This window comes from Nerophis ophidion, linkage group LG14 (genome assembly GCF_033978795.1).
Source record: "Nerophis ophidion isolate RoL-2023_Sa linkage group LG14, RoL_Noph_v1.0, whole genome shotgun sequence".
Taxonomy (NCBI): Eukaryota; Metazoa; Chordata; class Actinopteri; order Syngnathiformes; family Syngnathidae; genus Nerophis; species Nerophis ophidion.
Genome location: NC_084624.1, coordinates 9,996,879 through 10,008,997, shown reverse-complemented (window position 1 = coordinate 10,008,997; position 12,119 = coordinate 9,996,879). Strand labels below are relative to the sequence as shown.

The 12,119-nt window shown below is 44.6% G+C and overlaps 1 protein-coding gene across 2 annotated transcripts in view; it reads right to left on the bottom strand.

Moving 5' to 3' along the window:
- crtc1a (CREB regulated transcription coactivator 1a) overlaps positions 1-11,009 on the bottom strand; it is a 51,803-nt gene extending 40,794 nt beyond the window's left edge. For both annotated transcript variants that reach the window (XM_061919806.1, XM_061919807.1), the window contains exons 1-2: positions 10,854-11,009; positions 2,365-2,481 (exon numbers count right to left, since the gene is read on the bottom strand). In XM_061919806.1, the coding sequence (XP_061775790.1) occupies positions 2,365-2,481; positions 10,854-10,979 (243 nt within the window). In that variant the 5' untranslated portion in view covers positions 10,980-11,009. The remainder of the gene's footprint in view (positions 1-2,364; positions 2,482-10,853) is intronic.
- Positions 11,010-12,119: the final 1,110 nt, after the last annotated feature.

Here is a 12,119-nt window from a genome sequence, read left to right as displayed (position 1 = left end):
AAATTTCAGGATTTTCCAGAATTCCTTGTTTCCAAAGTTGTATTTCCACCTTTTTTTCCTCCCACATTTTTCAACCCACATCAACCGTTCCACCGTCAAAATTAATTAGGAAAAAAAACTAAGTTGGTTTTTGAACTGGAAAAATTCCTGTTTATTTCCCCGAAATTCCAGGAATTCTGTAATACCATTTCTTAATTCAACATGTTATTACTTCAACACCAACCATTTCAACTCATTCAAACCATTGAATTTTTTTTAATCATTTTCAGAAAAATTCCAGCTTTTCCCGAAATTCACAATTTTTGGGGAAATTCCATTTGAAATCAATAAGCCCTTCTTTAAAGTTCTACAACTCCCATATTTTTCATCTGATTCAGACTGTTTTCTGGGACATTTTTCCCATTGAAAATGAATTGGCCATTTTTCAAACTTTCACCATTTTCAAATTTTTCAACCGTTTCAAACCATTTCACCTTCAACACAGTCCATCATCCTCGAAATGTACACTTCCTTTTTTTCGAAGTTCCAAAAAATTTCAGGATTTTCCAGAATTCCTTGTTTCCAAAGTTGTATTTCCACCCTTTTTTCCTCCCACATTTTTCAACCCACATCAACCGTCAAAATTAATTAGGAAAAAAAACAAAGTTGGTTTTTGAACTGGAAAAATTCAATTTTTTTTCCCGAAATTCCAGGAATTCTGGAAGACCATTTCTTAATTCAATATGTTATTACTTCAACACCAATCATTTCAACTCATTCAAACCATTTAAGTTTTTTTTTATAATTTTCAGGAAAATTCCAGCTTTTCCCGAAATTCACAATTTTTTGGGAAAGTCCATTTGAAATCAATGGGACATTCGTCAACGTTCCACAACTCCCATATTTTTCATCTGATTCAAACTGTTTTCTGGGACATTTTTCTCATTGAAAATGAATTGGCTGTTTTTCAAACTTTCACCATTTCCAAAATTTTTCAACCGATTCAAACCATTTCACCTTCAACACATTCCATCATCCTCGAAATGTACACTTCCTTTTTTCAAAGTTCCAAAAAATTTCAGGATTTTCCAGAATTCCTTGTTTCCAAAGTTGTATTTCCACCTTTTTTTCCTCCCACATTCTTCAACCCACATCAACCGTCAAAATTAATTAGGAAAAAAAACAAAGTTGGTTTTTGAACTGGAAAAATTCCTGTTTATTTTCTGAAAATCCAGGAATTCTGTTATACCATTTCTTAATTCAACATGTTATTACTTCAACACCAACCATTTCAACTCATTCAAACCATTGAAGTTTTTTTTATCATTTTCAAAAAATGTCCCGCTTTTTTCCGAAATTCACAATTTTTTGGGAAATTCCATTTGAAATCAATGGGACATTCTTCAAAGTTCCACAACTCCCATATTTTTCATCTGATTCAAACTGTTTTCTGGGACATTTTTCCCATTGAAAATGAATAGGCCGTTTTTCAAACTTTCACCATTTCCACATTTTTCAACCGATTCAAACCATTTCACCTTTAATACATTACACCGCCCTGGAAAATTAAACTACCTTTTTTCCAGGTTCAAAAATATTCCAAGAGTTTTCAAAATTCCTGGTTTCCAAAGCCCTATTTCCACTCTTTTTTTCTGGCAACTTCTTCTCCCACATTTTTCAACCCACATCAACGAATCCACCATCAAAACATTCCTCTTTATTAGGAGAAAAAAAAAAAAAGTTGTTTTTCCTAATTCAAGTTCAAAGTTTTTTGAAACTGGAAAAATTCCCGCGGCCCGGTACAAATTATAATTAATTAAATTTTTTCTTTGTCATGAAAAAGGGAGGTTTTTGACATGAAAAGGGGAGGTGTTTTGGATTGGTGCACTAATTGTAAGTGTATCTTGTGTTTTTTATGTTGATTTAATAAAAAAAAATACAAAAATTCCCAAAAATATATATATATATATATATATATTTTTTTTTTAATTAAAAAAAAAGAAAAAGAAAAAAAAAATTATTCTGCGGCCCGGTACCAATCGAGCCGGTGGTTGGGGACCACTGCCTTAGAACATAGGCTGAAACTGTAACTGAGTGTACAGCACAATGCGTCTCTCCTCATGAGCAAAATTCCACTCTGTTTCTGCTTGATTCCTTGCTTCTTGTCTCGTTTAATAGATAGTATGGTGTTTGAACCTGACAACTAAATAAAATCGCTTCGAGGTCGGTAAGCACAACCAAAATTATGCCGTACCGGGTTATAAGGCGCACTGTCAAGTTTTGAGAAAAAAAAAAGGATATTAAGTGCGCCTTCTAGTCTGGAAAAATACGGCACTTATGTCAACAGATCATCGAATCATGCAAAAGTGAACAAAATCAGCCAACCTGAAAATAAAAATCCTCGCAGTTGTCTCCAATCTGATTGACGTTGGGCAAAGATCCTCCATAGTATGGCCCACGGTTCGGCCCGAGCTGCAAATACTGAGTCTTCTGCAACTGCAACTGAAAAAAAAGACAGAATACACACACACGTTACAGTCAGTCATAATAAGAATACGAAAAAACGCTACTGTACTCCAGTAATTGTGAAAGCAAAGTCCCCAAAGCCCTTGGATAATGTTTATTCCAAAATGGAACCCAGTTCCCTTGCCCATCAGGAAGACCATAACGCGGCTCGTTGAGCTTTTCAATCTGGCCCACCGGGGTTTCCCAAATAATTGTTTTATATCTTTAAGATGGAAAGTGTAGCTCCCATTATGATGTGCAGTGATGTTTTCTAATGACCGGAAGTCTTCAACTATACTAAGTCGTTGGTTGGAAATTCCATCATGTACTAGTTAACTATGGTCATCTAATTAGTTATTATGGTCACTATGAGGTATTTCAGATTGTAGGTGTTTTTTTTTTTTTTTACTATGTTTGTTGCATTTTGGTTGCATTTCGGTTGATTGTACAATATGTTGTCAATAATCAGTGTTTTATCCTTCATAGTTAATATTGTAAATCCCACATTCTTTATTTTCATGTACATTCTGGGTGTCTCATTCAGTAAAAAAATGTCAAATTCCGTTCTGTTTTTTAAGGCGGTCTGTTATAACGTTGTGGAGAGGCGGAGCCGGCAGTCCGACAGCGAGGCAGGGCACACGGTATCCCAGCCCAACATGGCAGCGAGGAGGCATGGCCGGCAGTCCAACAGCGAGGCAGGGCACGCCGTAGCCCGGGCCAAGACGGCGGCGAGGAGGCGTGGCCGGCGGTCCGATAGCGAGGCAGGGCACGCCGTAGCCCGGGCCAAGATGGCGGCGAGGAAGCGTGACCGGTGGTCCGACAGCGAGGCAGGGCACGCCGTAGCCCGGCCCAAGACGGCGGCGAAGAGGCGTGGCCGGCGGTCCGACAGCAAAGCAGGGCACACTGTAGCCCGGGCCAAGACGGCGGCGAGGAAGCGTGGCCGGCGGCCCGACAGCGAGGCAGGGCACACGGTATCCCAGCCCAACATGGCAGCGAGGAGGCATGGCCGGCAGTCCAACAGCGAGGCAGGGCACGCCGTAGCCAGGCCCAAGATGGCGGCGAGGAAGCGTGGCCGGTGGTCCGACAGCGAGGAAGGGCACGCCGTAGCCCGGCCCAAGATGGCGGCGAAGAGGTGTGGCCGGCGGTCCGACAGCGAGGCAGGGCACGCCGTAGCCCGGCCCATGAAGGCGGCAAGGAGGCGTGGCCGGCGGTCCGACAGCGAGGCAGGGCACGCCGTAGCCCGGCAGGGCACACCGTAGCCCAGCCCAAGATGTGGGTCGCACAGCTGGGCACATTTTAAAACTCCTTTCGCACTATATAAAAGGGCAGCAGCCGTAAACGCCGGGAGAAGAAACCGAGAGAGAAGGAGCCAGAAGCAAGCGGATGCTGAACGAGAGCGAGAGAGAGCCACAGGAAGACGGAGACGCACGCGACTGAAAAGGTGGAGCGGCAGACGAAGCAGAACACGGCAAGGCTGAAAAGCAACCCGTAGAGACTTTTAAAAGTCTAACCTGCGCCAAAATGTCCTTCCTTGGTGGTCCTGAGAACCCGCACGACAGCAAGAGACTGTCACGAACGTTTTTAGCTATAAATGGTAAACGGGTGATATCTGTATCGCGCTTTTCTACCTTCAAGGTACTCAAAGCGCTTTGACACTACTTCCACATTCACACACTGATAGCGGGAGCTGCCATGCAAAGGTGAAGTGTCTTGCTCCAGGACACAACAGACGTGACGTGGTTTGTCGAAGGTGGCAATCGAACCAGGAACCCTCAGGTTGCTGGCACGGCCGCTCTCTCAATCGCGCTGCGCCGTCCCCTATCCTTCTTAGCTTCCAATCATTATTGTGAGGTTTTGTATTAGTAATCCTAAACTGGCCCCAGACACACTTTTTTATCTAAATCTGCCCCCCCCCCCCCGAGTAAAGTAATTGCCCAGGCCTGCCCTAATGGGTCAATTAAATTTCCTCAAGCAAGCGGACTGTTGGCCGGGGCAGAACATCTCACGATAATGACTCCGCCTGTATCGCAGGCTCTATTTGGTTCAGCTTCCAACCTGAGAGTTCATTTCTTTGAAACACGTTCACCCCCCACTCTGTCGACAAAGGATTACATTTTATAAGATCGCCCGATCGGAAAGGGGCCGGTCCAAATCCTCTCAACCACAACAGAACACAGCAACAGAAGGTAAGAAGAGAGCGAGAGATTGAAACCGAAAGGGAGGGGGTGGGGGGCGGCATGAAAAAGGAGATACTGCCATGTACAAACCCCGTTTCCATATGAGTTGGGAAATTGTGTTAGATGTAAATTTAAACAGAATACAATGATTTGCAAATTATTTTCAACCCATATTTAGTTGAATGCACTACAAAGACTAGAAATTTGATGTTCAAACTCATAAACTTTATTTTTTTTTGCAAATAATAACTAACTTAGAATTTCATGGCTGCTACATGTGCAAAAGTAGTTGGGAAAGGGCATGTTCACCACTGTGTTACATCACCTTTTCTTTTAACAACACTTAATAAACATTTGGGAACTGAGGAAACTAATTGTTGAAGCTTTGAAAGTGGAATTCTTTCCCATTCTTGTTTTATGTAGAGCTTCAGTCGTTCGACAGTCCGGGGTCTCTGCTGTCGTATTTTACGCTTCATAATGCGCCACACATTTTCGATTGGAGACAAGTCTGGACTGCAGGGGGGCCAGGAAAGTACCCGCACTCTTTTTTTACGAAGCCACACTGTTGTAACACGTGCTGAATGTGGCCCGGCATTGTCTTGCTGAAATAAGCAGGGGCGTCCATGAAAAAGACGGTGCTTAGATGGGTTGCGCACGGCTATATGTTGTCCCAAAACCTGTATGTACCTTTCAGCATTAATGGTGCCATCACAGATGTGTAAGTTACCCATCTGTGCACTAATGCACCCCCATACCATCACAGATGCTGGCTTTTCAACTTTGCGTCGATAACAGTCTGGGTGGTTGGCTTCCCCTTTGGTCCGGATGACACGATGTCGAATATTTCCAAAAACAATTTGAAATGTGGACTCGCCAGACCACAGAACACTTTTCCACTTTGCATCAGTCCATCTTAGATGATCTCAGGCCCAGAGAAGCCGGCGGCATTTCTGGATGTTGTTGATAAATGGCTTTTGCTTTGCATAGTAAAGCTTTAACTTGCACTTGCAGATGCAGCGACGAACTGTATCTGGAGACAGTGGTTTTCTGAAGTGTTCCTGAGCCCATGTGGTGATATCCTTTAGAGATTGATGTCGGTTTTTGATACAGTGCTGTTTGAGGGATCGAAGGTCACGGTCATTCAATGTTGGTTTCCGGCCATGCCGCTTACGTGGAGTGATTTCTCCAGATTCTCTGAACATTTTGATGATATTATGGACCGTAGATGTTGAAATCCCTAACATTCTTGCAATTGCACTTTAAGAAACATCGTTCTTAAACTGTTTGACTATTTGCTCACACAGTTGTGGACAAAGGGGTGTACCTCGCTCCATCCTTTCTTGTGAAAGACTGAGCATTTTTTGGGAAGCTGTTTTTATACCCAATCATGGCACCCACCTGTTCCCAATTAGCCTGCACACCTGTGGGATGTTCCAAATAAGTGTTTGATTAGCATTACTTAACTTTATCAGTGTTTATTGCCACCTTTCCACAACTTCTTTGTCACGTGTTGCTGGCATCAAATTATAAAGTTAATGATTATGTTCAACAAAAAAAAAAGTTTATCAGTTTGAACATCAAATATGTTGTCTTTGTAGCATATTCAACTGAATATGGGTTGAAAATGATTAACAAATCATTGTACTCTGTTTATATTTACATCTAACACAATTTCCCAACTCGTATGGAAACGGGGATTGTAATTAGCCCATGCTTGCCTTTACCGCATGCCTTTGGTAAGCGCCGGAGTGAGAAGAGGTTTTAAATCAATTTGCGCCCCAGCAGCAATTCAAGAAAATACGGTATAATAATTTTTTTTTTAAACTTGGGACTTCCCGCGGGCCGGATTTTGGACGCTGGTGGGCGGTGGTTTGGAAACCCCTGATGTTAAACAATGTCAGCCAAGGGACGGCGTGGCGCAGTGGGAGAGTAGCCGTGCGCAACCCGAAGATCCCTGGTTCAATCCCCACCTAGTACCAACTTCGTCACGTCCGTTGTGTCCTGACACTCACCAGCACTCCTGATGGGTGCTGGTTAGCGCCTGGCATGGCAGCTCCTTCCATCAGTGTGTGAATGTGTGTGTGAATGGGTGAATGTGGAAGTAGTGTCAAAGCGCTTTGAGTACCTTGAAGGTAGAAAAGCGCTATACAAGTACAACCCATTTATTTATCTGAGGCAGTCATCAAAAGAGCCACATCTGGCTCTAGAGCAGGGGTGTCAAACTCAAATACAGAGTGGGCCAAAATTTTAAACGGAACAAAGCCGCGGGCCAATGTTGAACAAATTAACCTTTTAATAGTGAAGTGAAGTAAATTATATTTATATAGCGCTTTTCTCAAGTGACTCAAAGCGCTTTACATAGTGACACCCAATATCTAAGTTACATTTAAACCAGTGTGGGTGGCACTGGGAGCAGGTGGGTAAAGTGTCTTGCCCAAGGACACAACGGCAGTAACTAGGTTGGCACAAGCGGGAATCGAACCTGCAACTCTCAAGTTGCTGGCACGGCCACTCTACCAACCGAGCTATTCCGGGGACCCAAACAAGTTTTGCAATGAATATTGAACAAGCAAGGCTTAAATAGTGCAGCATGGTGGAACAGGGGTTAGTGCATCTGCCTCACAATACAAAGGTCCTGAGTAATCCTGGTTTAATCCCTGGCTCGGAATCTTTCTGTGTGGAGTTTGCATGTTCTCCCCGTGACTGCGTGGGTTCCCTCCGGGTACTCGGGCTTCCTCCCATGGAACAGGCAGAGCTTATATAACGTAATAGTGCAAAATCAACTTTCAAAAAACATCAGTGGTATATTAAATACAATTTAATAAAAAAAATAATGCCCCTTTGGTGGCAGAGAGGTTAGTGCGTCTGCCTCACAATACGAAGGTCCTGCAGTCCTGGGTTCAAATCCAGGCTCAGGATCTTTCTGTGTGGAGTTTGCATGTTCTCCCCGTGAATGCGTGGGTTCCCTCCGGATACTCCGGCTTCCTCCTACTTCCAAAGACATGCACCTGGGGATAGGTTGATTGGCAACACTAAATTGGCCCTAGTGTGTGAATGTGAGTGTGAATGTTGTCTGTCTATCTGTGTTGGCCCTGTGATGAGGTGGCGACTTGTCCAGGGTGTACCCCGCCTTCCGCCCGATTGTAGCTGAGATAGGCGCCAGCGCCCCCCGCGACCCCGAAAGGGAATAAGCGGTAGAAATGGATGGATGGAATGCCCCTTTTCTATTTGCAGCCTTCTGATGTAAATATCAACATTAACTTTTTCCACAGGCTAATAAATTCGAAAATAAAATAAAAATGAGGTGGGCGGGGTTTGGTGGTAGCGGGGGTTGTGTATTATAGCGTTCTGGAAGAGTTAGTGCTGCAAGGGTTTCTGGGTATTTGTTCTGTTGTGCTTATGTTGTGTTACGGTGCGGGTGTTCTCCCGAAATGTGTTTTGTCATTCTTGTTTGGTGTGGGTTCACAGTGTGGCGCATATTTTTAACAATGTTAAAGTTGTTTATACGCCCACCCTCAGTGTGACCTGTATGGCTGTTGACCAAATATGCGTGGCTGTTGACCAAGTATGCGTGGCATTCGCATACATGTGTATTATGTGACTTGGCCAGCACGCTGTTTATATGGAGGAAAAGAGGATGTGACGACATGTTGTAGAGGACGCTAAAGGCAGTGCCTTTAAGGCACACTCCCAATATTGTTGTCCGCGTGGAAATCGTGAGAATGGTTGCCCAGGGAGATTTTCGGGAAGGGCTCTAAACTTCGGGAGTCTCCCGGGAAAATCGGGAGAGTTGGCAAGTATGAGTATTAGCGGGGAATGTGGTGTTAGCGTTCTGGAAGAGTTAGTGCTGCAAGGGTTTCTGGGTATTTGTTCTGTTGCGTTTATGTTGTGTTACGATGCGGGTGTTCTCCCGAAATGTGTTTTGTCATTCTTGTTTGGTGTGGGTTCACAGTGTGGCGCATATTTGTAACAATGTTAAAGTTGTTTATATGGCCACCCTCAGTGTGACATGTGTGGCTGTTGACCAAGTATGCATGGCATTCGCATATGTGTGTGTGAGAGCCGCATATATTATGTGACTTGGCCAGCACGCTGTTTATATGGAGGAAAAGAGGACGTGACGACATGTTGTAGAGGACGCTAAAGGCAGTGCCTTTAAGGCACACTCCCAATATTGTTGTCCGCGTGGAAATCGTGAGAATGGTTGCCCAGGGAGATTTTCGGGAAGGGCTCTAAACTTCGGGAGTCTCCCGGGAAAATCGGGAGAGTTGGCAAGTAGGAGTATTAGCGGGGAATGTGGTGTTAGCGTTCTGGAAGAGTTAGTGCTGCAAGGGTTTCTGGGTATTTGTTCTGTTGTGTTTATGTTGTGTTACGATGCGGGTGTTCTCCCGAAATGTGTTTTGTCATTCTTGTTTGGTGTGGGTTCACAGTGTGGCGCATATTTGTAACAATGTTAAAGTTGTTTATATGGCCACCCTCAGTGTGACATGTATGGCTGTTGACCAAGTATGCATGGCATTCGCATATGTGTGTGTGAGAGCCGCATATATTATGTGACTTGGCCAGCACGCTGTTTATATGGAGGAAAAGAGGACGTGACGACATGTTGTAGAGGACGCTAAAAGCAGTGCCTTTAAGGCACACTCCCAATATTGTTGTCCGCGTGGAAATCGTGAGAATGGTTGCCCAGGGAGATTTTCGGGAAGGGCTCTAAACTTCGGGAGTCTCCCGGGAAAATCGGGAGAGTTGGCAAGTATGAGTATTAGCGGGGAATGTGGTGTTAGCGTTCTGGAAGAGTTAGTGCTGCAAGGTTTTCTGGGTATTTGTTCTGTTGTGTTTATGTTGTGTTACGATGCGGGTATTCTCCCGAAATGTGTTTTGTCATTCTTGTTTGGTGTGGGTTCACAGTGTGGCGCATATTTGTAACAATGTTAAAGTTGTTTATATGGCCACTCTCAGTGTGACATGTATGGCTGTTGACCAAGTATGCATGGCATTCGCATATGTGTGTGTGAGAGCCGCATATATTATGTGACTTGGCCAGCACGCTGTTTATATGGAGGAAAAGAGGACGTGACGACATGTTGTAGAGGACGCTAAAAGCAGTGCCTTTAAGGCACACTCCCAATATTGTTGTCCGCGTGGAAATCGTGAGAATGGTTGCCCAGGGAGATTTTCGGGAAGGGCTCTAAACTTCGGGAGTCTCCCGGGAAAATCGGGAGAGTTGGCAAGTATGAGTATTAGCGGGGAATGTGGTGTTAGCGTTCTGGAAGAGTTAGTGCTGCAAGGTTTTCTGGGTATTTGTTCTGTTGTGTTTATGTTGTGTTACGATGCGGGTATTCTCCCGAAATGTGTTTTGTCATTCTTGTTTGGTGTGGGTTCACAGTGTGGCGCATATTTGTAACAATGTTAAAGTTGTTTATATGGCCACTCTCAGTGTGACATGTATGGCTGTTGACCAAGTATGCGTGGCATTCGCATATGTGTGTGTGACAACCGCATATATTATGTGACTTGGCCAGTACGCTGTTTATATGGAGGAAAAGAGGATGTGACGACATGTTGTAGAGGACACTAAAGGCAGTGCCTTTAAGGCACGCGCCCAATACTGCTGTCCGGGTGGAAATCGGGAGAATGGTTGTCCAGGGAGATTTTCGAGAAGGGCTCTAAACTTCGGGAGTCTCCCGGGAAAATCGGGAGGGTTGGCAAGTATGAGTATTAGCGGTGAATTTGGTGTTACCGGCGGGCCAGCTCTAATGTTAATTTGATATTACCTCAAGGGCCAAATAAAATTAAACGGCGGGCCACATTTGGCCCGCGGGCCAGAGTTTGACACCCATGCTCTAGAGCCATAGGTTCCCTACCCCTGAAATATGTTGTAGTGGTGCAGTCCAACACGCTCACACGCCACTTTTGCTCCCACTTGCGTGAGACAAAAAAAAAAAAAACACATCGGAGCAACTTTTTGGGCGGACGAAACACCCGCTAGGGGGTATCTCCGCACCACTTTGAATAAAAAAGACAGGTGAGAAAAGCAAGAAGCGCCGTTTGTTGTTGTTTACCTCGTGCGGGCCGGGCCGCGTGCGGCTACTCTCTACTCGCACACTTGACAGCCCGCGCACGACGACACGATACGAGGAGGCGGAACAACAACACAAACAACAACACAAACAACAACAAACACACACTCACCCTCGCCGCCCGCGTGATGCTGAGGTCCTTCATCACTTCCTCGAACGCCGCCGTCTCCTCGGCCTGCTTCTGGTGGTGTAGAGCGATCTTCTCGCTGAATTTCCGCGGATTGTTCGAAGTCGCCATGTTTCGCTCCTTGTGCTCCGGTTTCCTTCAATGGCCCAGCGTTAAGTCACACACGCCACTTCCGGTGAGCGGGAGTGGTTTTATCTCATAGTACGCTAAGAAGGACTAGTACAGCATTATTTATGATCTATTCAAAAAAATTAAAAAATACTCGACACTTAGACTGGTGAGATAACTGTGCAATTTGGCGAGCACACGCAAAAAACGTCTACAAATGAATGCTTTTATTTTGTATAATAAATATGCCTAGTTCCGGAATAGTTCCAGACTCACTTTACACTTCTCTCCTCTGGCGTTAAACAGCGCTAAGCGGGGGTGTTGTGGAGGCGCAACACGCACATCTGGGCTGCGGAATTGGACTCGCGGGCCTTTTTATTTCACTATTTGAATCTAAAATACTATTTCTAAGCAAATCACAGGCCATTTAAAGGCCTACTGAAATGAGCTTTTCTTATTTAAACAGGGACAGCAGGTCCATTCTATGTGTCATACTTGATCATTTAGCAATATTGCCATATTTTTGCTGAAAATATTTAATAGAGAACATCGACGTTAAAGTTCGCAACTTTTGGCCGCTAATAAAAAAAGCCTTGCCTGTACAGGAAGTAGCAGACGATGTGCGCGTGACGTCACGGGTTGTGGAGCTCCTCACATCCTCACATTGTTTACAATCATGGCCACCAGCAGCGAGAGCGATTCGGACCGAGAAAGCGACAATTTCCCCGTTAATTTGAGCGAGGATGCAAGATTTGTGGATGAGGATAGTGAGAGTGAAAGACTAGAACAGGGGTCGGGAACCTTTTTGGCTGAGAGAGCCATGAAAGCCAAATATTTAATAATGTATTTCCGTAAGAGCCATATAATATTTTTTTAACACTGAACACAACTAAACGCGTGCATTTTTAAGTAAGACCAACATTTCTAGTGTATAATAGGTCTCTTATTCTTTGTAATAACATTGTTATTCTGAACCTAACTGTGGTGGGGGCGTGGCCTGTGGGCCTGCAGCAAACTTGGGTGTCCCAGAACTGGCCTCGAAATCAGCGACAGGTGCGTAGACGGCCCACCTGGGCCGTGTTATCTAATCAACTGTCGCTCTGTTATAAGCAGCAGCCAGGAGGAGTGACGGGGTGGAGGCTG